Genomic DNA, 26,285 nt, shown 5'->3' on the forward strand with positions numbered 1-26,285 from the left:
GGAAGGCAGCGGATTAGGTGTAGACCTTGAGGAGTTAACGTTTTCTGTGCTTCTCTCAAGTTCTCTCCAGAAGCTTCTGCCTTTCAGCTGTGGGTACCTTGCTCTGCATCGCGCCGCCATGATGGGCCATCGTCCTGTGCTTGTGCTCAGTAAGTTGTGAAAAAGCTGGGGGAGAGACCCCCTCTTCTCCCAGCTCGGTCCACACTTTCCAGGGTTGCCTCATTCCAGTGCCGCCGTGGAACGGCCACTGAGCCTTCCAGGCATCCTCATTTGGGATGGATGCCCCTTCTCCTGCTTTCCTGTCATCCTTTAACTCCATTCCTCCCCTTACAAACAATTTGACCTTCCCCTCGCTGAGGCCTTGTCTTTCCAGCGACTCGTCTCAGGGAGCTCCTTGCAGTAGTAGGCATTCGTTCTTCGCACCCTCTTACTCTGCACCCTTCCTTACGTGATTTCCAATGTGTAGGTAAATAAATGAGTAAGGGGTTTGGTTTGGGGTTTATTTTGGCCTAGCTTTATAACCTCGGTCCATCCCTTAGTAGCCGCTATGGCCGCGGCTAAATTGTTTTAAGTGTTTCCCCTTAGAATCGTGAGGGTCAAATGAATAAGTAGGTAAGCTATTTAAAACAATGGCACATAGCAAAAGGTATCTTTAGTCACTTTCCTTTACAACAACAGCTCTTCTTGATTATCCCCTCAGCAACTAACTCCGCTTCTCTCACTGAGATGTAATTACTCCCTCAGTGTCACCCGCGCGTTGTAATCTCTCCCAGTAACCAACCCGAGTTTCCCCAGATTTATTGACTCATTCTCTTCAGGAACATTCCAGATTTCTGACCGTTAAGTACCTCGTTCATTTTCTTCCTCTGGGGTGTTTGTATTCTGTGTGTAACTTACCTATGACATCTGCAAGACCACTTAAGATGGCCAACTAGCCGTCTTCCCTTACTTGCCATCTTCTGTAGACTGAATGCCGTTCAGAGATTTTACCCATTTTGTCTATACCTGGAAAGTAACTTTTCAGAAAAAATTTACTTAACCCATGGGGGGGAAATTATTCTTTTTGATGAATCCATCAGAAAGGTTCATGCAGGATTCTACTTAACAGCTGCCTGAAATAGAAATCTAAATCCTGAGAGTTGTGAATGTTTAGACTTGATGGGACTGATTTGAAAATTTTACAGGTTTAAATTGTAGGAAATGTGTAATTTGGGGAGAGGAGAGAAGTGAGCATATGTTGGTTGGTTGGTTATAACCATTTGCTTGTCTCCATTGAGAGGGCCCTGAGGTGAGTGGTACATTGTGAAAAAGCCTTTTCAGGTCTGCATTAATCCGTGGCAGTAGTGGCTGGAACCTGTTGGACTCCCTGTTGAAATATGTACACAGCTCTTACTGATGGTGAATGGACTACTGAGGCATTCTTATTATATCCAAGCACGGAGTGACTGTATTTTGCAACTGGGATACTTTCCAAGATTTGTGTTTCACAGCACACTGGGAGTGGGGGGGGCACTATCATTAATTACCAAAAGTGTGGTTCTCCTTATCCAAGTAGGAAAATAAGAACCCCCATGCTCTTTCCCTTTTTACATAAAGCAGTGATTGGTTTTTTGTTAGGGTCACCAGGCTTTTGAGAATCTAATGATAGCTATAGAACCACTTCCCAGACAAAAATGCAGTCACTCCCATTTTCTTATATCAGGGATTTCACTTTCCCCTTGAAGCCCATTGGTGAATCTCAGGTTATGAATGCTTGCTGTAAATACCTGAATGCTTGGTTAGAGAGAAAGTTATGAGCAAGATTCCAAAGTTGCAGCATTATGGGTTGTTTCTTAGTATACCAGGAGTTGAATGAAATAAAAAAGTAAGTAACCATAAGTATATATGTTTATTTTTTAAGTTCTTGAGGTATAATTGACATATAACAAGCAGCACATATTTAAAGTATACAATTCTGATAAGCTTTCATCCACGTATACACCGTTGAAACCTGTGTTTTTACTTCCAGCGGTTGGGTAATAAATAGTTTATCTACAATATGACAATCCTGAGCTGTTGTCTTTTTTATTTTTACTTATTTTAGGCCAGAACACAAAGCGTGAATCTGGAAGAAAAGTTCAATCTGGAAACATCAATGCCGCCAAGGTAGCATATCTTTGAAGTTGTTTATAGTATTTTCCTCCAGTTGCCTTCCCTATTATTTTTGTATCTGTTTGTAGTTAGGCAAAGGAAAAGTTGACTTCCCTTCTTTCTGGACATTTCCTTGAAGGTGGTAGGGAGAAAGAAGTTCTCCTTCTCTGAATTAGGCCTTCTCATAATAACTTAAGCATACGTTCATTGCTGTATATTGTTTTATATTTTAGTTGTGTTTGTCTCTCACACTAGACTGAGTTAGTCGAGGGGAAACAGTGTATTAATTCCTTGTTGTATTCTTAGTGCCGCTGTAGATCCCAAATAGGTATTCAATAGTTTGTAAATAAAATAGCTTTAGATCTGATTTAGCATGATGTGAAGGCCATTGTCATGGAATGAAATACTAGGACATAGATTTCTGTTTTTCTGGACTACTGGGAATCTGAAGCTCTGGAACGCATATCCCCTTTTTCTTATGAAAAGTCATTTCTTTCTATATCCACCTTGAAAGCATTCCCAAAGGGGAAAACAAAAAAAATCTAGCCATATGGTATCTAAAGAAGCTGCCCACCCTACTCCAGAGGTGACGTTGCTAAAACACTGGCTCTGCAGGTTACTGATGCCCCTTTTCCTAGCATATACATTTGCGTCATCCTCTGATTTGTGCTTACATGGTTTTTATTTTCTGCCCGATAGACTATTGCAGACATCATCCGAACATGTTTGGGACCCAAGTCCATGATGAAGGTAGGTTTATGTCTTGTTGAAACTTCGACTACAGATTCTCCCTTTCTGTTACCTGGAACACTGAAGTATAACTTTTGCTTTTGTCCTAGATGCTTTTGGACCCAATGGGGGGCATTGTGATGACTAATGATGGCAATGCCATTCTTCGAGAGGTGTGACTTTTTATTATACTTTCTAACATTTTTATAAAAGTACCCATAAAGATGTGCGTAGATGATGATTAGTGTCTTAGGGCTGTTGGAACAAATTACCACAAACTTCAAACAACAGAAATTTATTCTCTCATTAGAGATTAGAAATCTGAAGTCAGAGGGTCATGCTTCTTCCAAAGGCTATAGAGAAAAATCCTCCTTTGCCTTTTCTAGCTTCTGATGGTTGACCACATCCTTGGCTTGTAAGCTCAGCCCCCTCCTCAGTTGTTATATGGCAATCTCCTGTGTGTTTCATCATAACACCAGTGGATGGATTAGCCTACACTAATATTCATATGACCTTACCTCATTTGCATCTAGAATGACACTATATCCAAATATAGTCACATTTACAGTTTCTAGAGGGTAGGACATCACCACATTCTTATGCAGGACACAATTCAACCGCAACAGTGGTACTCCACTGTAGAAAATAAGCTAAAAGATAACGTTCTGTTCTCAAAAACCTTTAATAGTTCAGTTTTTCCTTAAAAAGAAAGGGACTTAGAAAGGTGGTTTGCTTAACTATTTTGCTTAACTATAACTTTTAACCTTTCAAGTTACGGTAAAACAAGGAAAATGAAGTAAATGTGGAAGCAAGAAGCTTAAGAGTTAGGGCCAAGCAGAACGAATTGAAGGGTCTAGTGGCTGACTACATTTTCTTTTCAGATTCAAGTTCAGCATCCAGCAGCCAAGTCCATGATCGAAATTAGCCGGACACAGGATGAAGAGGTTGGAGATGGGACCACATCAGTAATTATTCTTGGTAAGAGGAAAATGAAAGGTTGATGAGGAAAATTGGATTGAAATGGGAGGATTTTTGCCAGAAACAACATCTGTGTCATATTTTAAGAAGGAAATTGTTACAAATTTAATTACAAATATTTAAGTAACTTGTTGCTGGTTGTATATCTTCTCCAATTGAGTATAAAACATTTATCAGTAGTGTAGCATGAACTGTATAAATCTGGTTGAATAAAATACAGTCAATTCTCATTAGTCACAGTAAGTTATATTCTATTAAGTCACCACAAACTGAATTAGTGAATACGAAGCCTCAGTCCTAGGGGAGATACCGGATTAGGTCCCTGTGAGCTCTGGGCACATTCATTAACTGAATACATATTTTATGTGGTTTGCTTGTTGTTGTTGTTGTTTATTGATTTATTAACATTGAACTCATGACTAAACAAAGCTAATATGTTTTTTCTTCTCTTTTTTTTTTTTTTTTTCATTGATTTTAGAGAAAGGAAGGGAGAGAGAAACATTGATTGGTTGTCTCCCGTATGTGTCCCAACCAAGGATCGAACCCATAGCCTTTTGGTGTATGGGATGATGCTCCAACCAACTGAGCCACCTGGCCTGGGCAATATTTTGTTTTATAAGGCATATCACAACGTTCTTGCATTTAAAAACTACACAGCATTTGAGGGCGATGCTTGGGGGCCATTTTAACAGTGAAATCATGAACAAAATGTACAAAAATGTGAAAAATGTAGTATTAAATATACCACATGAGGATACTTGCTTATAGTCAGAGCTCAAATAAGGTAGAACGTTGTCTTATTTTTCAACTTCACCTGAGAATGTATTCATTGGAGGTTCAAATTTTTCATCTCTGCACATGTCTATGAGTAACCAGGAAATTGATGTAAATACCTACTTTGATATTAACAGGTTTTAACAAGTAGTCAAGATTGACATGCAATTTGAGAATGAGTCTTGATTGTTCAAGTTTTAATGACTAGTCTTTCCACATTTACAAGGGTCATAAAGGACCGCTTTTGAAGACTTGACATATTGCTCTGTTGTATCAATTTTTTAAGTTGGTGAAATGTTTATAACAGAAGGGTTCAGTTTTTTGTCTGTTTTTAAGATTTTTATTTTTTAGAGGGGAAGGAAAGGAGAAAGGGAGAGAGACGTTGACATGTGAGAGAAGCATCAGTTGGTTGCCTCTGGCGTGTGCCCCCAACCAGGGACTGCATGCAACCCAGGCATGTGCCCTTACTGGGTAATGAACCAGCAACCTTTTGCTTCTTAGGACAGTGCCAACCAGTTGAGTCACATGAATCAGGAGAGAAGCATTCATTTTTTTAAATCTATTTAAAAAACTATTTTAGAGGTGCCAATTTATAGTGGTGGTCCACGTGCCTAAAAAGTAGAGTTCTTAAAATTATTACATGAACTTTTTAAAAAGTAACAGTTTATCTCTAGAATGCCTCTGTACTGCATTTTGAGGATGGCGAATTGGGTCGGGAAGTTTTTTTGCATCATCACCAACTAATCTCATCTTTAGGTTCAATTCTTCTGAGGATTGGGTTGGCTAAAAAATCCATTTAATTTTTTCCACAAAATAAAAGACACATTTTTTTTCATTTTCACCAGTAACTTTATTGATTTGGATATTTTCAGTACTTTGTCTCCCACTATTGGCTCCTAGTGGGTGAGCAGCTTCAGGGTGCTGCTAAATGTCTTCAGTGCATAAGACAGCCCCACAGCAAAGAATTGTGTGGCCAGAATGTCAATAGTACCAAGAAACTTTGCAAACAACTTTTGATACGTTCAATCAGTCATAGTACCTTCTCCATACCCTGCACAAATCTTATTTTGCATTTCAGTTGTGTTTTTACTTTTCTTGAAATAATAAAGCATAATATATCCAAAATGTTGCATATTTTCTTCCATCTTCAATATTAAAATGTCTACACAAATATTCACCAATTTTGATTTTTTCTTTTTTTTTAATGCTCCCTGGTGTGATAGCTGTCACAATACAATCTAACAAAGTAATTTTGAATGAAGTTAAAGACATCTAAGCACTACTAGAACCATCGCACACAAAAAAGAAAATGAACTTTTTGGCCAGCCCAATACATTGATCAGTTCTGTACTTTGAAGCAGAACTTGGAAGAGGAAACACAGGAGACTTAAGATGCTTTCTCACTAGTTTGGGTAGCAGATGAGCTTTAGATATCAGGCAAGATTTTCTAGCTGATAATTTTAATTAAATCTCTTGGAGATACTAGGTAGGGTAAATATCCTTAAGTGTAGGTATCTCAGATACAGGTTGCTTTAAGAAAAAATTTTTTTTTGCTGCCACTAAAGACATTTTCAGTGTTACTGAAAATTTAACAGGATATTTGCTTTCTAAGTTAACTTATTTGAGCATCGTGTTAGGTATTTAATTATCTTTTAATACACATGGTGGTCACTTAGGAATGGGTATAAAGCATTAAACTCAAACATTTGAGCACATAATAAGCAGTGTAAATGAGCTTTGGCACATTTGAGTAAGTTTTAAAAATTAGTGGCTGATAGTATATAATTTACAATTATATACAATTTAATCTTCTCTCTATACAATTTAATCTTCACCTGAGGATATATTTTCATTGAGTATTAGAGAGGAAGGGGAGAGAAGGGGAAAAAAAGCAATGTGAGAGAGAAACATCGTAGGTTGCCTCCTATACGTGCCCCAACCAGGGATTGAACCTGCAACATTTCGGTAACAGGATGACGCTCCAAACAACAGAGCCACCCGGCCAGGTCTTGTTATACTTATTTTTGGAAACAAGGTTTTTGTGTTTGTAGCTATGTATTATTTTGTGTGTGAATTAATTACAAAGTAAAGACAAACTTAAAGGTTGCCAATAATTCCTCTTCCAACGGGTAAATTCTGTCCATTTTTGTGGGTATTCTTCCAGGCGTAAAGTTTCTGTGTTTTGTTTCTAATACCAGCAATTTGCATCCTAGGTGTTGAGAGAATAGATCAATTTGATGTTAAGTATGTTTCTGTTTTCTAGTCTTTGGAAATTTGTTTGTTTGTTTAAAACACTGGTAACAGATATGTAGTTAAATCAAAAGACTAAGTCCTAGGATCAGTCTTAGATCATTTAAAATATGTGTGATGAAATTACTTTCTTTATGAGTTGCCTTGTACAAAGTGTAAAATTTGGCATAGTATTAACAGCCAAATCGCATATTTTAGGAAGAAGGTAAGCTGTCTTTAGAAGCATAATGAAGTTGCCTTTGTACCCAGGTACTCTTTAAAACACAGTATTTGTATCCTTTTTCAGCTGGGGAGATGCTGTCTGTGGCCGAGCACTTCCTAGAGCAGCAGATGCATCCAACAGTGGTGATCAGTGCTTACCGAAAAGCACTGGATGACATGATCAGCACCCTTAATAAAATTAGGTACTGAGGGAGGACCAGAAATGGGTAGTATCCAATATGGGAGGCCTGGAAGAGTGATCTGTTCTTAGGTAGGTGAGGCAAGTCCAGGTCCATCACACACATGGTAGTTTATAGCCTTGTGTCATTTTGTGAGAAAGAGAACAAAGGGGACAGCAAAATGAAGAAAAGCATGAGGGAAATGAAAGTTTTAGAAAATAGCAGAGAAGACAAAGCAGACAAAAGGAGCTAGGTTTAATTTTTTATAACAAATTTGGTTACATGCTGTTTTCAGGTTTCCATGTAAGGAGCTGCCATGGGCAATGTATAATAAGCAAAAAAGACCTACCTTCCAGGAACTAAGCTTCTCATTAGGAAAATAAGTTAAATAACTCTTTGGGATTTAAAATATCTTACCGTAGTATGTGATTATAATTAGTTCAGCCAGCACTCTAATAAAGCTCTGTAAAGGATGGTAGTCAGCAGATTTCCATTAAAGTAAAAAAGACTGGGGCTGAAAATGATACTTGAATTCATGTAGTAATTGAAGAACTGTCTGTTAGTTTATTTCTGAGTGCTGATAGGGTAATGAAAGGAATATAGAAATGAATGACTTATAATTTTAGGGAATGTTAGTTAAATCATGACATACGCAGAATTCACAATAAAGCCTATAACGTTCTACCATTTTATATGGCAGGGTCATTGAGTACCTAGTAATTTAGTGAGCTTTGTATTGTACTGCCTGTTAATAAAAGTATATGATAATCTGTCTGGCACTTTTAGGGAATGGGGTGTTTAACTTACGTTTATGAAATAAACTTTATAAGAATGTAGAGATACCCAAAGGATTTGAGTGTGTGGAATCAGACCGTTAGAAAGTTTTTTCTGCAGTAACTACATGTCTATCTTAGGTAATACTTTTGAAGCTATTTTTTCCTCAGAAATATGTATTCAGTAGTATTTAGTGTTTATATTATATACCTTACCCTGTTTTATAAAAGTTCAGCAGTATGTGAAAATTTGGACAAGATGGTATTCAAGGACTATTACAAATTCATTTTATGCTCCTAAATGGTCTTACCATGTACAAATGTATACTTAGGGGAGGCAAACACATAAAAACAGTAAACACTGTGAGGTGCACCATGTACTAAGGTGCTAGGTGAGAGTAGAATCAGGTGTTGAAATGAATAGTGCAGATTGATGCTGATTATTAAGAGGAACTCTCAGAATTTACGAAGGGTCAGGCTTCAAAGACCAAATGTGTCTTGACTTAGGTTGTAGAAGTTTTAGAACTTCTACAATTTACTTGGTTGAAGCAAAAGGTCAAAAACAAAAAATTTTACTGTAAGTGTGGAAGAGTTGTCAGACATGAGAACCGATTACTCGGGTTTTATATATCTTGTAGGGATGGGTTAGTTATAGTCTTGCTGAAAAGGCAGAGGGTTGGACAAGATTATTTGATGTCACATTTAGTTTCCTATAAAGAAACAGATTCCCCTAATTCTGCCTGTTGGCCTGTTATTATAGTCACTGAGATACAGATGAGAGACTTCTTAAATGTCCAAGACCCCTGTTGAGTATATTATCCATTTTTCTTTTCTCCAGTACCCCCGTTGACACTAATAACCGAGATATGATGCTGAACATTATCAACAGCTCCATTACTACCAAAGCAATCAGTCGGTGGTCTTCATTGGCTTGCAACATTGCCCTGGATGCTGTCAAAACTGTACAGTTTGAGGAGAATGGTCGGAAGGAGATTGACATCAAGAAATATGCAAGGGTAGAAAAGGTAAACTCTTCCGGTCAGTACTTTGGAGATGAATTGTTTCCTAGCATGAGTCATCCCACTTGTTCAGAAATAGGTTTAAAACAGAGCAAGATATGTTTGTAATTACAACTAGGAAAAAGAATATTTGCTGTCTGGAAAACAAAAACTTGGAAAAGGGATATTTGTGAAACAATTATATTATCTTCACTGCTGTCCCTACACAAGTTTTTTAGGGGCTTAGGGAGTGGTTTATTTGTGTGTCCATTCTTACGCATTGGTGTGCATAATCAGCCACTTGGTTGGGATATAAACAGTGTCTCTGTTATACTGTTAATAAACCCCAGAAAGTTTTATCCATTTCCCTACTATTTTAAAATTAAAAAGTAGCATTAGCCTCTTATAGCCACTGGATGGAGCCCTATGCCTAAAATTCTGTGGAACTATCTCAGGAAATAGAAGAGATTTGAGCCCCTTTAATTAAATCTTTGTCAATTGCCAAGTTTCAGTGAACTTCAGCTGATCTTCAGATTAGGTGTCATGGTCTAAGATGACTGTGCTTCCTAGAGGAAGAAAAAAAATGCAACAGTGTTTGTTTTTGTGCTTCGTGGAAGAAAAATACTTTAGAAACCCAAAATAATCTTCCTTTGGGAAAGATGAATACTTGGGAAGAGAGGTGAGAAATTGTCTCCTCCTGGTTATGGATTAAATTGGCTCTTTTGCTCAGATACCTGGGGGTATTATTGAAGACTCATGTGTTTTGCGTGGAGTCATGATTAACAAAGATGTGACCCATCCACGAATGCGGCGCTATATCAAGAACCCTCGCATTGTGCTGCTGGATTCTTCTCTGGAGTACAAGAAAGGAGAAAGCCAGGTAAGGTTCCTAGTTCTATTCCTTAAAGTTTATATGTAAGAGCCCTGGCTTGTGTGGCTCAGTTGGTTGGAACATTGTACCTAACCAAAAGGTTGTGGATTCAATTTCCAGTCAGCGCACACACCTGAGTCCCTGATTAGATCCCAACTCCAATGCAATCAATGCTTCTCTCTTGCATTGATGTCTTTCACTCCACCTTCCTCTTTCCAAAAGTAATGGAAAAATGTCCTTGACTGAGGATTTAAAAAATAAATAAAATTGACGTAAGAACCTATTTTAATACATACAAGGGAAATAAAGGTATGTTTATTGCATGCCTACTAGGTGTCAATTACCTTTACGTATACTTTCTGAATCTTTAACTTTCTTTATTTTTTTTTGTAATGTATTTTATTTATTATGCCATTACAGTTGTCCCATTTCCCCCCTTCATTACCCTCCACCCTGCATACCCCCTCCCGCCCACATTCCCCCCCTTTAGTTCATGTGCATTTGTCATAAGTTCTTAAGCTTCTATAAATTTCCCACACTACTCTTGCCCTCCCCCTACTTTTCTCCCCACCATCTATGCTACCTATTCTATGTACCTTCTCCCCCCTTCTCCTCCTCCCACTCCCGTAGATAGCCTTCCATGTGATCTCCATTTCTGTGGCTCTGCTCCTGTTTTAGATGTCCACTTAGTTTGCTTTTATTTTAGGTGTGACTGTCAATAACTGAGTTTGCTGTCCTTTCACTGTTCATATTTTTTTATCTTCTTTAGATAAATCCCTTTAACATTTCATATAGTAAGGGCTTGATGATGATGAACTCCTTGAACTTGACCTTATCTGAGAAGCACTTTATCTGCCCTTCCATTCTAAATGAAAGCTTTGCTGGATACAGCAATCTTGGATGTAGGTCTTTGGATTTCATGACTTGGAATACTTCTTTCCAGCCCCTTCTTGCCTGTAAGGTCTCTTTTGAGAAATCAGCTGACAGTCTGATGGGGACTCCTTTGTAGTTGACTGTCCCCTTAGCTCTTGCTGCTTCTAGGATTCTCTCCTTCATTTTTATCTTGGTTAATGTAATGATGATGTGCCTTGGTGTGTTCCTTCTTGGGTCCAACTTCTTTGGGACTCTCTGAGCTTCCTGGAATTCCTGGAAGTCTATTTCCTTTGCCACATTGGGGAAGTTCTTCTTTATTATTTGTTCAAATAAGTTTTCCACTGGTGTCTGTTCCTCTTCCCCTTCTGGTACCCCTATATTTTGGATGTTGGAATGTTTAAAGATGTCCTGGAGGTTCCTAAGCCTCTCCTCATTTTTTTGAAATCTTACTTCTTCATTCTTTTCTGTTTGGTTGGTTGTTTCTTCCTTCCTTCTGGTCCACTCCATTGATTTGAGTCCCAGTTCTCTTTCCATCACTATTGGTTCCCTGTACATTTTCCTTCATTTCACTTAGTGTAGCCTTCATTTTTTTTATCTAGTTTGCAACCAAAATCAACCAGTTCTGTGAGCATCCTGATCACCAGTGTTTTGAACTGTGCATCTGACTGGTTGGCTATCTCTTGGTCGCTTAAAAGTATTGGCTCTGGGGCTTTGAGCTATTCTTCTGCTTAAGCCATAATTTTTTGGTCAGGTCATGCCTGTTAATGTATGAGGGACAGAGCCTTAGGCATTCACCAGGGTGGGGCAGCCCAGTCACTGGGTTGTGATGCTGTATGTGGGGGCATGATCCAAGAGGGAGCAATGGTGCTCCCCCCCCCTCTGATTTCAGTCCCCTCTGCTGCTTCCCACAAGCAAATTGAGCCCTTCTGGTGCTGGTTCCCAGGTGGGTGGGCTTTTGTACATTCTAGGACCCTGTGGGGGTCTCCAGCAAATTCTCCTGTGAGGCTGGGAGTCTCTCTCAGCACCTTTTCAATTGGTGGTTTTAGGCTTTATTTCCCAGCACTGGAGCCCTGGGTTATGCGTCTGGCTGGCTGCCCGTTTTTGTGTAGTTTATGTGCACTTAAATTGTGTGACCATGGTCAGCCCCGCCCCACCTGTGCTCCCAGGTCTGGCAGCCACTGCCTTTTCCTGCTGTGACCCCTCTCCGCTGGCTGCTGGCTGTGCCCTTCTTACTGGTCTGGTTAAATGGTTGTCAGAGTTCTGTACAGTTCAATTTTCTTTAAAAAAATTTTATTTATTTATTTATTTTTTAGAGAGAGGGGAAGGGAAGGAGAAAGGGTGGGAGAGAAACATCAGTATGTAGTTGCCTCTCATGTGTCCCCTACTGGGAACCTGGCCTGCTTCACAGGCCCGTGCTCAATCCACTGAGCTACACCATCCAGGGCCATACAGTTCAATTTTCTGTCTGTTCTGGTTTTGTTTTTGTTTCTAAATCTTTGTTGTCCTTACTTTTGATTGTGCAAGAGGCACAGTGTTTCTACCTACACCTCCATCTTGGCCGGAAGGACTTTCTGAATCTTAACAGCAGCCCTCTATAAACAGTTGGTATTGACTTCCATTTTACAGATGAGGAATCTAAAGCCCAGAGAAGTTAGATTAATTAGTTAAGGAACACAGCTGATACTGGCCAAATCAGGATTCCATGTCACCTCTGTTTGGCCTCAAGTCCACACTGCCATGGAGCTAATTTTAAACTTTGAAGTGCTAAAGAATAATTGCTAGAGATCAGGAACTTCACAAGGCACTTCTTGTATTAAACAAAGTAATTTGAGTTTATTAATCAAGGGTTACAAATAAGAATCAATTCATTGGTGGGAAGACATCAGACCCAAAATTAATGACACACTGAACCAAATAGAGGTAACATTGAACTGAGTAGTCAGTGACATTAGGTCACAGTCTCCATTAACTGCCTTATGACTTTGAATACCAATTGCCTTAAAATTAAATGAAGGTGCTAAACTAGATGATTGCTAGAGCTAAATTAGCTTATAAAGGTGTGATGTCATGGCTTTAACATTATTCTAATTCATACTTCCTGGGATACATGAGAGGGATGATATTAGCTGATTGGTTCCTCTGCTGCTGTTAATGCAATTTTAGATTGTACTCACTACTTCTACACTGATGCCTGTGCTCAGATACCAGTCATTTTTTTACCAGAACATTTTGTTTTGTTTTATTTTGTTGAATATCTTTTAAAAATATATTTCATTGATTATGCTATCATAGTTATCCCATTTTTTTTCTCCTTTTTATTCCCTTCCACCCTGCACCCCCTCCTACCAGCATTCTCTCCTTCTTAGTTTGTGTCCATGAGTCGCCCATATAAGTTGTTTGGTTTCTCCATTTACTATACTATTCTTAACCTCTCTATGTCTAGTTTGTGTGTACAATTTTTGCTTCTTATTCCCTGTACCTTTTCCCCATTCTCCCCCCACCCCTTCTCTGCTGATAACCCTCCACATGATCTCCATTTCTGTGATTGTCTCTGTTCTAGTAGTTGTTTGCTTAGTTTGTTTTAGTAGTTACTGTCGTTACTGTTTTAGGTTCAGTCTTTGATAGTAGTGACTTTGTTGCCATTTTACTCTTCATATTTTTTATCACCTTCTTTTTCTCAGATAAGTCCCTTTAACAATTTATGTCATAAGGGCTTGGCGATGAACTCCTTTAACCTGACCTTATTTGGGAAGCACTTTATCTGCCGTTCCACTCTAAATGATAGCTTTGCTGGATAGAGTAATCTTGGATGTTGGTCCTTGCCTTTCATGGCTTTGAATACTTCTTTCCAGCCCCTTCTTGCCTGCAAGGTTTCCTTTGAGAAATCAGCTGATAATCTTATGGGCACTCCTTTGTAAGTAACTCTCTCCTTTTGTCTTGCTGCTTTTAAGATTCTCTCCTTAACTTTAATCTTGGCTAATGTAATTATGATGTGCCTTGGTGTGTGCTTCCTTGGGTCCAACTTCCTTGGAACTCTCTGAGCTTCCTGGATGTCTATTTCCTTTGCCAGACTGGGGAAGTTCTCCTCATTATTTGTTCAAATATGTTTTCAATATCTCTCTCTTCCTCTTCTCCTTCTGGCACCCCGTGATTCAGATGTTGAAATGTTGAAAGTTGTCCTGGAGATTCCACGGCCTCTCCTCAGTTTTTTGAATTCTTGTTTCTTCATTCTGTTCCAGTTGAATGTTTATTTGTTCATATTGCTCCAAATGGTTGATTTGAGTCCCAGGTTCCTTCCTTTCACTCTTGGTTCCTGTATGTTTTTCTTTATTTCACTTTGCATAGCCTTCACATCTTCATTTTGTTTCCATACTCAGCCATTTCTGTGAGCATCCTGATACCAGTGTTTTGAACTCTGTATCTGATAGGTTGGCTATCTCCTTGTAGTCTAGTTCTTCTTCTGGAGTTTTTCTTTTTATAATTTTTTTTAAATTTATTTTTAAGGAAGGGAAGGGAGAAGGGGAGGGAGAAACATCAATGTGTGGTTGCCTCTCACGCACCCTACTGGGAATCTGACCTGCACCCACGCATGTGCCATAAACTGGGAATCAAACCCACATTTTGGTTCCCAGGCCAGCACTCAATCCACTGTACCACACTACCCAGGTTTTTCTGGAGCTTTGATCTGTTCTTTCATTTGGGTCTTATTTTTCTTGGAGCACCTGTTACATTGTAAGGGGTGGATCTGGCCTCAGGTATTCACCAGGGTAAGGTAGCCCACAGCACTATGTTGTGGCATTGTGGTGGGGGGAGGGGTCAGAGAGAGGACAGTGCTGCTCGCTGGGCTCTTACCCCACTTTCAGTCACTTCCTCCACTGCTCACAAATGAATTGGGCCCTTCTAGCACTGATTCCCAGGTGGGTGGGTTTGTGTACATTCTAAGACCCTGTGGGTCCCCTCCAAGGGACTCACCTGTGAGACCGGGAGTTTCTCCTGCTGCCTCAACTTACACAGGTTTTTACAGCCAGAGGTTTTGAGGCTTTGTTTCCCCACGCTGGAACCCTGGACAGCATGGTCTCACTCCCCACTTGCTCCTCCCAGTTTATCCACATGCAGATGTGGGACCACCTTGCCGGGCATCCTCTCTGCCCCAGCCGCCTCTCTATCCTTCCTACCAGTCAGGATGAATGTTACATTCTTTAAACTCCTTGGTTATTGAACTTCCATACAGTTCGATTTTCTGGCAGTTCTAGGTTGGTTTTTTTGTTTGTTTTATTTTTTATTTTATTTTTTTTGTTTGTTTTGGTTTTGGCGTTTTTTTCCAAAAATTTAAAAAATTTTTATGTATTTATCTTTAGAAGGGAAGGGAAGGATAGAAGGAGAGAAATATCAATGTATGGTTGCTTCTGGTGCATTCTCTGCTGGGAACTGGCCCCTTCTGGGAACTGGCCTGCAACCCAGGTGTGTGCCCTGACAGGAAATCAAACTACAATCTTTTGGTTCGCAGGCCTGTGGTCAATCCACTGAGCTAACACCAGCCAGGGTTTTTTTCCTAAATTGTTTGTTGTTGTTCTTTCAGCAGTGTGAGGAAGTAAAGTATATCTACCTGTGCTTCCATGTTGGCCAGAAGTCCTGATAACAGTCATTTTAATGCTAATTTATTAAGAAAGATATGTCTGCCCCAACATCACACGGAATATATCAGAGATCTGAATTAAATTTTATACTTAGTGCTCTGAAATGGCCCTGGGCATGTTTGCCTGTACTTAGTTAACTCTACAAGCCCATGAGTGGAAGAAAAGAGTGACAAATAAGAAATTAGTCCTGCATTTATTAAAATTGCATCATATGCATATTTACTTAATTTACCTTTCTCCTTGCCTGCCTTTGCATCATCTTTAGTAGAGTTTTATTATTAGCCTTGAAATCTATCTAACTAGTACAGAATGAAGTCTATCTAGAAATGACCATTATATACATGTTAGATATGTGTAAGAAGTCATTTGTCTTAAGATTTTATTTTATTTTATTTTTTAATTTTTTAAAAATTTTTTATTGATTATGCTGTTACAGTTGTTCTATTCCCCCCTTCATTCCCCTCCACCCTACCCCCCCGTACCCACCATTACCCCTCTTTAGTTTATGACCATGTGTCTCAAGTCCTTTAGATTCTATATTTCCCATGCTATTCTTGCCCCCCATCTATTTTCTATCTACTGTCTATGCTACTTATTTTCTGTACCTTCTCCCCCCTTCTCCTCCTCCCACTCCCCTGTTGCTAACCCTCCATGTGATCTCCATTTCTATGTTTCTACTCCTGATCTAGCTGTCCTCTTAGTTTGCTTTTGTTTTAGGTGTGGTTGTTAATAACTGTGAGTTTGTTGTCCTTTCACTGTTCATGTTTCTTTAACTTCTTTTTCTTAGATAAGTCCCTTTAGCATTTCATGTAATAAGGGCTTGGTGATGATGAACTCCTTGAATTTGATCTTATCTGAGAAGCACCTTATCTGTCCTTCCATTCTAAATGAAAGTTTTGCTGGATAGAGCAATCTTGGATGTAGGTCTTTGGATTTCATGACTTGGAATACCTCTTTCCAGCCCCTTCTTGCCTGTAAGGTCTCTTTTTGAGAAATCTGCTGACAGTCTGATGGGGACTCCTTTGTAGGTGACTGTCCCCTTAGCTCTTGCTGCTTCTAGGATTCTCTCCTTCATTTTAATCTTGGCTAATGTAATTATGATGTGCCTTGGTGTGTTCCTTCTTGGGTCCAACTTCTTTGGTACTCTCTGAGCTTCCTGGATTTCCTGGAAGTCTATTTCCTTTGCCAGAATGGGGAAATTCTCCTTTATTATTTGTTCAAGTAAGTTTTCCATTGGTGGCTGTGCCTTTCCCCCTTCTGGTACCCCTATAATTCGGATGTTGGAGCGTTTAAAGATGTCCTGGAGGTTCCTAAGACTCTCCTCATTTCTTTGAATTCTTGCTTCCTGACTCTTTTTTGTTTGGCCATTATTTGCTTTCTTCTGGTCCACTCCATTGATTTGAGTCCCAGTTTCCTTTTCATTGCTATTGGTGTCCTGTGCAATTCCATTCATTTCAATTAGTTTCGCCTTCATATGTTTGTCTAATTTGTGGCTATAAACAACCAGTTCTGTGAGGATCCTGATGACCAGTGTTTTAAACTGTGCGTCTGAGAGTTTTGCTATTTCTTCATCGCTTAGATCTATGGGCTCTGGGGCTTTGAGATCTTGCAACATTTTTGGTTTGTTCTGGCCCTTTAAGTGTGAGAAGGGGTGCCTTGGACTCCCAGGCCGCTGGGTTGTGACGCTGTATGTGGGGGCGTGGTCAGAGCGGGGAAATGGCGGCGCCCTCCACAGCCGCTTGCCGCGAGGACCCACCGGCCTGGTCCAACCGCCCACTCCCTCGCCTGTCCGCTTGCGCACAAATGGGCAACTACAGTCAACACGCAGCACCGCTTCCCCGCTGTCTCCTCTGCGGTCGCTCACCTGGTGGCTCGCTCGGTCGGTCACTAGGTCCAACCCTGCGCCTGGATTCCACGCGTCTGGATTCCGCGCCTGAGTCCGTCTGACCGAGTCCTCCTGTGCAACCCCTCACCAGCCTCTGGTTTTGCCCCTTACCAGTCAGGCTGAAGAATTTGTTAACGGACTTCCGAAAAGTTCAATTTTCCGTGTTCTGGCTGTGTTTTCTGTTGCTAATATTTAGTTGTCTCTAAACTTGGTTGTGTGAGAAGGCACGGCACATCCACCTATGCCTCCATCTTGGCAGAAGTCTTTGTCTTAAGATTTTAAAATCAGAATGACTTTTCTTCACCACACAGACTGACATTGAGATCACACGAGAGGAAGATTTTACCCGAATCCTCCAAATGGAAGAAGAATACATCCAGCAGCTCTGTGAAGACATTATTCATTTGAAGCCTGATGTGGTCATCACAGAAAAGGGCATCTCAGGTAGGATTCATCTTTTAGCCTGCTATTGAGGTAGGAGAAGGTGGGTGATTTTATTTCCCCCATGTTGGCATACAGTGAACATAATAAATGTGATGGTTAGGGTATTTTGAGGATTTGAGGATAAAACCAGTTTAAAACCCAGGAGTTCTGGTTTCGAGCTTGACACCTCTACTCTTGGGTTTGCAGATTTAGCTCAGCACTACCTCATGCGGGCCAATATCACAGCCATCCGCAGAGTCCGGAAGACAGACAATAATCGCATTGCTAGGTGAGTAGGCCAGGTAAAAATAAGTTTCTTCCTTTGCATGTGTTTCTGTTTCGTAGCTTCATAATGCATCAGTGTTACCTGAAAAGGTCTAATGTAGGATATAGTCAGCCATATCAGTTGCAGGTGGGAGTAACGTGAGTTTAGCTGTCTGTCATCTTCAGAAGTCCTTATGTATTCTGAAAATTGTCTCCTGCAGGAGTCTCTTCTGTACTGCGTGTAATTGATTGTAACCAGCTTATACTTACAGACTTCTGCAGTCACTACCTTGGTGGGGATCTCTTACAGATTAGCCTGTTTTTAACCAGCTCAATATAGCAGAACCATTAGTTGCCTTGATTGGCCCCTTAGCTACTGTTAATGCAACTTTAGATTGTGTTCACTACTTCTACCCTAACACCTGTGCTCAGATACAAATCATTTTTAATGCTAACTTACTAAGAAGAGATAAGTCTGTCCCAACATCACAGAATATATCATAGATCCAAATCAAATTTTGTGCTGCTTGCTCTGAAATGGCTCTGTGCATGTGTGCATATACTTAATTGACTTGGCATGCCCATGAAGGGAGGGAAGAGTGACATATAAGAAGTTCGTGTTGCATTTATTAAAATTGAGACAGACATATACTTACAGTGGGGGGCCCAAAGAATAAAAACAGAATCATCTTCTGGAGGACAGACCCCTTGTGGTTCAGGTTTATCCCCGCTAGGTGAGTGTTCTAGGAACCATCTGTATCAGTGCAGCAGGTGGCGTTGTTGTGAAAGGCTGCCTTCCCACTTCAGTAAATTTGTTTGAAGACTTTTTCAGTGCGTTTGCCCATTTCGTGATGGGTGATTTACAAGCATGCCTGCACACACCATGCAGTGTTCAGCAATTTTTGACCAAAAATGGCATGACTCCTATGTCCCATCCTCCCTTTCACCCAATATTGCCCCAAACAACCTCCATTTCCCCAGATGAAAAAGTTCTCAAAGGGAAATGTTTGCCGATGTGGAAGAAGTAAAACAAACAACAGAAGCACTGAAAGGCATCAAAGTCGATGAGTTCAAAAACAGTCTTAAACAGTGCACAAAAGGTCTCAATAAATATATTGCATCAGATGGAGAGTACTTTGAAAGTGACTGAAGTTCAAACACGTAAGAATAAATACCCAGTTTTTTGTAAGTTCTGTTTTGGGGGGGATCCCCCCCCCCACCTCGTATGTACTTATTCACCTTCCTCCTTGCTTGCCTTCGCATCGTCTTTTTTTGGTTTGGGGAGGGCGGGAGAAACGTCAGTTTGTTGTTTCTCCCTTCTGTGCACTCATTGGTTGCCTCTTGTGTGTACCCTCACCAGAGATCCATCTGCAGCCTTATCAGGACAAAGCTGTAATTAATTGAGCTACCTGGCCAGGGCTACATTGTCTGTAGTAGAGTTCTATTATTGGCCTTGAAACCTAACTTGGTCGTACAGGATTAACTTTATCTACAAATAATCATTTTGTGGTATATACATGTTAGACATGTGTAAGAACTCATTTGTTCAAATTTTAGTATCCACAAAATACTATTCTGAATTAAACTGTATCTGGTTATAGTAGTTGTGTTAAGTATGTGCAGTTTTATTTATAAAGCCATGTTAGCCCTGGCTGGTGTAGCTCAGTGGATTGAGCACCAGCCTGCTAATCAAATGGTTGCCAGTTCGATTCCCAATCAGGACACGTGCCTGGGTGGGTTGCAAGCAAGGTCCTTGGTTGGGGGCACATAATAGGCAACCACACAATGATGTTTCTCTCCTCTTTCTCCCTCCCTTCCCCTCTCTAAAAATAAATAAGTAAACTCTTTTAAAAAATAAAAAGAAAGCCATATTAGTTTATGGAAACTTCACCTGTACGTGTTTGCAAATCTGTCCCACAAGGCAGCCAAGACCTGTTGAGTTAGGTAGCGGCAGTGTGTCTAGTATCCACGTTTCCCGGTCCCCAGTCACAGACCCTAGAGACTTGGGAGATGAGTAGAAGTATCCGAGATCATCTGGTTCCTCCTCCTCTTTTATCTAATCAATAGAGCCTGTGGGGCCAGGATTGTCAGCCGACCAGAGGAACTGAGAGAAGATGATGTTGGGACGGGAGCGGGCCTGTTGGAAATCAAGAAAATTGGAGATGAGTACTTCACGTTTATCACTGAGTGTAAAGACCCCAAGGCCTGTACCATCCTCCTCCGGGGGGCCAGCAAAGAGATCCTCTCGGTGAGTCAGCCTTGGAAGTGTGACTGACTGAACTGTAGGTCATTCCACTTCTTGACTTTCTCAGGGCTTAAATCACTGAGACAATATTTATTGAACAGTGACTCATCATTTCCCAGCCACTGGCAACCACTGCTTCCTTACTTAAGTGGAAATCATAAATACTACTTTTTTCCCTCAGTGAGGTTAACTAACTTGAAAAAGGCACATAGCTAGTAAAAAACCTAGATTCACAGAGGAACACCTCTTCCCTACCTGCCAGCCTTTTCGCAGTTGTTACTGTGTTTGTCCAAGGCAAAGAGCCCCTGCCTTGCCCAGTAGGAATTCCAAAGATCTTTCTTGGTTGCCTTGCTTACTGAACTTGGCAGTCGAGAAGTCCTTTGATACCTCTGATTTGTCCCTGAGTCATCAAGCTTTTGCTTCATGTTATCTGTTTGCTTTCCCAAGGAAGTAGAACGCAACCTCCAGGATGCCATGCAAGTGTGTCGCAATGTTCTCCTGGACCCTCAGCTGGTGCCAGGGGGCGGGGCCTGTGAGATGGCTGTGGCCCATGCCTTGACAGAAAAATCCAAGGCCATGACTGGTGTGGAGCAATGGCCATACAGGGCTGTTGCCCAGGCCCTAGAGGTTATCCCTCGTACCCTTATTCAGAACTGTGGAGCCAGCACCATTCGTCTACTTACCTCCCTTCGAGTGAGTTCCTTTCCATGCTGTCCTCTTGATGGGGTAGGGAAAGCTGAGTTTGCCTTAAGGGAATGGTTGACATCTCTCTATTCACATTCTCCTTCATAGCTTGTTTCTTTAAATTAATCTCCTAATTTTTGACTTGTTTGTTGTCATTTTCTCTAAAGTGTTTCTTATTAATCCAGTATTTTTAGTTATTTTTTTTAACCTAAGTTTCCTGCCAGCCTACTTGTTCCCAATATTTTCCCCTTCACCTGTTTATGCTTATTCCAACTACAGGCCAAGCATACCCAGGAGAACTGTGAGACCTGGGGTGTAAATGGTGAGACAGGTACTTTGGTGGACATGAAAGAACTGGGCATCTGGGAGCCATTGGCTGTGAAACTGCAAACGTACAAGACAGCAGTGGAGGTGAGGCATATGCTGTGTTGTTTATTCCCATCTAACTAGAGTGTTTGGTCCCACCTCGAAGGGAGGGGGTATAGAAGGCAAATTTCCCAAGGAATTCCATTTCCCTATTTCAGCTCATAAAAAGCAAGGTAATAGCGCAAGTTGCACTTCTTGCTTAGGGAGAACTGCGTTTAACATTCAAGACTCTGAAAAGGTAGCTTTCATATAAAATGGTAATTATGTAGGAGGCACTAAGTGGTAATGTCTAAAAGAAAAGAAATGTTCCTCCCTTCTGCTGACCTCTTTGGGACGGTGGTTTTTTCCCTAGACGGCAGTTCTGCTGTTGCGGATTGATGACATCGTCTCAGGCCACAAAAAGAAGGGTGATGACCAGGGCCGGCAAGGTGGGGCTCCTGATGGTGGCCTGGAGTGAGTGGTGGGCAACATGACCTCAAGATACAGAGCCACCTGTCTCCCCCTTCGCTGAGCCAGACTGCCAGGACACCGTGGGTGTCTGTGTTTGGAAGGGATCAAGTTGAGAAGCAGCCCCAGTCTCTTTCTGTCCCAGCTCAGTTTGCAGAAGGCACTGACATGTAATTCTTCTCTGTTGTAAGCTTTCCGTTTAGTTTGCTTCCTATGATTAAATCTGAGTCATTTGAGACAGTTGTTCTGTGTTTTTCAACCTTGGGTCATATCTCTGCCTCCTGACAGAGAGGGAGGAGGCAGAACACCTTACTGGGGAGTAAGGGAGATGGGAACAGGGTCATTAAGTGTGTGTGTGTTTTTTTTCCTTCTTGAAGCAATATTCTTTAGACTTCTTAGTAGGTGCTGGTTGAAAAGACTTTTGGAGTTTAAAGGATGGTACTGTGAAGCTCAAAAAAGGATGGCCTTGCATTTACCACCCAAACAACAGGAGGAACCTGTCCCAGCCATGGATGTTCCCCATCTGTTGTTATGTAGAGCAACACCCAACTCACGCTAGGGTTCAGGCATGTGTCCTAAAGCACATAGAATATCTGTTTATCATATCGTAGCCTGTACAGAATTCATCCTGTCTTACCTGGAATTCTTTTTCTCTGTCTCCTAATGTTCTAATCTATATTTTGTCTTCTTGGCTTACTGCCACAGCCTGCTTTCTCACAGTAGGACCTCTGCCCTCCCTGCTAGTTGAAACTAAATAATTTAAAACGCATTTTGCACTTTGTTTTTATCAAGTAAAAAACTTCAGTAGTGGCCCTGGGGTGTGGGAGGCTAGGTGGATCTAGCCTTTAATGTCTTCAATGTCCTTCCTCCTGGTTGTTTGGCCTTTCACCCTTTGTCCTTAGTGAGCCTTTATCCTCCTTCCTGACCATAGGACTTAGTTGTATTAAGTTGAATGCTAGGTAGAATAATAGTGCCTACTGTGTAGTAGACATATTTTAGTCACTTTACGTGGGGGCAACTTCTTTGAGAGTCCCCCTGAGTGCCACAGACACAAGAATGAATATGGCCAAGACATGCTGAGATCTGTTTGGGGAGGAGAAGTGGGCTGCGGCCAGTTTCTCGGGAGACAAAGGCCAGCAGTGGCCAGTTTCTCCTAGGAGAATAAAGGCCCTGCTCCATAGCCTTCTATTGGGTTGAATACACAGGAATACAGGGCAGCAAGGATCAAACAGTAGATAACACTTCAAAGATATCTGAGGGCTTTGGAGTCTGAGTCAGTGTCTTGTCAGGAAGAGAGTTGCAGAAACTTTGGGAGACATACTCATTTCCTCTTGGACCCTTATCATATGAATGAAAGCACTCTTAGCAGAGCAGATTTCACAGGTTTATCAGCAAGTCTTTGTGATGCCAGATTTTTTCCCCAGGACATGCTCTAGCAAAGCAAGCACCTGCACTTCTCCCCAACAGGTGTTCAGGCTTAAGGGGATTAGAGCCAGAAAGTGCTTCTCCCAGAGAACATGGGGGCTCAGGCTGTGTCAAAGCGGGGGGGGGGGCGAGAGTCCATTGCTCCCTCTTTGTTGCAGCCCCCCCGAGTCCTTCCATGAAGGCCTCCCAAGCGATGTAGTCTGGCTTAGGTTGTCCCCCTCTGTGAAGGGTCTTACCCGTCATTGACTTCCGACCAAGCTTTGGGGGCAGGGAGAGGAAACTGAGGCAGCCTTTTGCTACCAGAGACAAGCTTTGTCTCCTGTGGCTCGCCCTTAGCCACAAGGGATCGAGATACAATTCCTAAAACTAGGCAGAGCCGGCTACAACAACTTTACATGTATTAATGAATCTTCACACCAACCCTGTAAGATAGGTAATAACCCTCATTTAAATCTTTTTTAAAGATCTTAAATTTATTAGAGAAATAAGGGAGGGAGCAAGAGAGAGAAACAGCCGTGTGTAAGAGATACATCGATCATTTGCCTCCTGCACACTCCCACCTGGGAACCTGGCCTGCAACCCAGGCATGTGCCCTTACTGGGAATGGAACTGGCAACATTTTGATTTGCAGGGCAGCATTCAGCCCACTGAGCCACACCAGCCAGGGTTCTTTTAAATTGTTTTTAAGGTTTTATTTATTGGGAGGGGAAGGGAGGGGGAAGGAGGGAGAGTAATATTGATTGGTTTCCTCTTGCATTTCCCCAACCAGGGACCTTTCAGTTTGTGAGATGGCACCCAGCCCACTGAGCCACACCAACACCAGTCAGGGCACGTACTCCTGTTTCATGATGGGAAACCTAAAGCACAGATAAAGAAGCTTGTGCAAGGGTGACAAAGTGGTTAACTAGAGACCTAGACTTACTTTGTAGGCAGTCTGGCTATAGAAGCCATGCCATTAGACCTGGATATGCTGGCTGGATTGAGGTATAGGTTGGAAAACGTCTTGTGACAGAGCCTGTGGAGACTTTTTGCTCCGTTCATACCTAGTATTTAGCTTCCTCTTTATCCCAGTCAAAAGTCCTAGCTTTTCCTCTTTTGTAAGGGGCTCTAAGATAAGCCTACCTACCTTTTGTTGAAGTCCTTGCCTTTGTGATGTTAATAATTCCCTTGAGTTTTAAAACCTTAGGTTAATTCTGAAATAAGTAAAAAAACATCTTGGAACAGGTAGTGCTTGTGCCCTGACCGATGTGGCTGAGTTGGTTGGGTGTCAGCCCACAAAATGAAAGGTCACTGGTTCAATTCCAAGTCAGGGTACGTGCCTGGGTTTGGTCTCCTCGGCACATACAAGAGGCAACTGATCATTGTTTCCCTCTCTCCCTCGCTCTAAAAATAAATAAAAAATTTAAAATACCACCTTTATAAAGCAAAAAAAAAAATGAAACCATAAGAGTACTAGAACATGATTTTAAAATACATTGTGGGGGAATAATAAATGCAGCTACATTAAAAGGTTTGCATGGCCAAGACTAAACGGGACAGGGAGGATGTTTCAACAGTATGAGTTGATTTCCTGAATCAACATTTAGGACTTGGCAGTTGAAAAGATAGGGCATCTAGAAGAATAGACAAGAGTGGATTCCTGGCCAACATGGAAGCACAGGTAGATACACTTTGCTTCCTCACACAGCTGAAAGAAGAACAACAAACAATTTGGGGGGGAAACCAACCCAAAACTGCCAGAAAATCGAACTGTATGGAAGTTCAATAACCAAGGAGTTTAAAGAATGTAACATTCATCCAGACTGGTAGGAAGGATAGAGAGGCAGCTGGGGCAGAGAGGATGCCCAGCAAGGTGGTCCCACATCTGCATGTGGATAAACTGGGAGGAGCAAGTGGGGAGTGAGACCATGCTGTCCAGGGTTCCAGCGTGGGGAAACAAAGCCTCAAAACCTCTGGCTGTAAAAACCTGTGTAAGTTGAGGCAGCAGGAGAAACTCCCGGTCTCACAGGTGAGTCCCTTGGAGGGGACCCACAGGGTCTTAGAATGTACACAAACCCACCCACCTGGGAATCAGTGCTAGAAGGGCCCAATTCATTTGTGGGCAGTGGAGGAAGTGACTGAAAGTGGGGTAAGAGCCCAGCGAGCAGCACTGTCCTCTCTCTGACCCCTCCCCCCACCACAATGCCACAACATAGTGCTGTGGGCTACTCCACCCTGGTGAATACCTGAGGCCAGATCCACCCCTTACAATGTAACAGGTGCTCCAAGACAAAGAAATAAGACCCAAATGAAAGAACAGATCAAAGCTCCAGAAAAACCTGGGTAGTGTGGTACAGTGGATTGAGTGCTGGCCTGGGAACCAAAATGTGGGTTTGATTCCCAGTTTATGGCACATGCATGGGTGCAGGTCAGGTTCCCAGTAGGGTGCGTGAGAGGCAACCACACATTGATGTTTCTCCCTCCCCTTCTCCCTTCCCTTCCTTAAAAATAAATTTAAAAAAAAATTATAAAAAGAAAAACTCCAGAAGAAGAACTAGACTACAAGGAGATGGCCAACCTATCAGATACAGAGTTCAAAACACTGGTATCAGGATGCTCACAGAAATGGCTGAGTATGGAAACAAAATGAAGATGTGAAGGCTATGCAAAGTGAAATAAAGAAAAACATACAGGAACCAAGAGTGAAAGGAAGGAACCTGGGACTCAAATCAACCATTTGGAGCAATATGAACAAATAAACATTCAACTGGAACAGAATGAAGAAACAAGAATTCAAAAAACTGAGGAGAGGCCGTGGAATCTCCAGGACAACTTTCAACATTTCAACATCTGAATCACGGGGTGCCAGAAGGAGAAGAGGAAGAGAGAGATATTGAAAACATATTTGAACAAATAATGAGGAGAACTTCCCCAGTCTGGCAAAGGAAATAGACATCCAGGAAGCTCAGAGAGTTCCAAGGAAGTTGGACCCAAGGAAGCACACACCAAGGCACATCATAATTACATTAGCCAAGATTAAAGTTAAGGAGAGAATCTTAAAAGCAGCAAGACAAAAGGAGAGAGTTACTTACAAAGGAGTGCCCATAAGATTATCAGCTGATTTCTCAAAGGAAACCTTGCAGGCAAGAAGGGGCTGGAAAGAAGTATTCAAAG

The 26,285-nt window shown here is 41.4% G+C and overlaps 1 protein-coding gene across 1 annotated transcript; it reads left to right on the forward strand.

The window, feature by feature from the left end:
• Positions 1 to 21,943, forward strand: CCT3 (chaperonin containing TCP1 subunit 3). Its single transcript, XM_037132658.2, has 14 exons — positions 1 to 149; positions 2,084 to 2,145; positions 2,830 to 2,880; positions 2,970 to 3,032; positions 3,741 to 3,837; positions 7,148 to 7,265; positions 8,853 to 9,039; positions 9,743 to 9,892; positions 17,590 to 17,722; positions 17,909 to 17,990; positions 20,033 to 20,213; positions 20,658 to 20,903; positions 21,174 to 21,305; positions 21,613 to 21,943. Exons 1-14 carry the CDS (start codon positions 119 to 121, stop codon positions 21,715 to 21,717), a joined length of 1,638 nt encoding a protein of 545 aa, XP_036988553.2. The 5' UTR covers positions 1 to 118; the 3' UTR covers positions 21,718 to 21,943.
• The last annotated feature ends 4,342 nt before the right edge of the window (positions 21,944 to 26,285 follow it).

Source organism: Artibeus jamaicensis, unplaced genomic scaffold (assembly GCF_021234435.1).
Source record: "Artibeus jamaicensis isolate MK-2021 breed Jamaican fruit bat unplaced genomic scaffold, CSHL_Jam_final contig_447, whole genome shotgun sequence".
Classification (NCBI taxonomy): domain Eukaryota; kingdom Metazoa; phylum Chordata; class Mammalia; order Chiroptera; family Phyllostomidae; genus Artibeus; species Artibeus jamaicensis.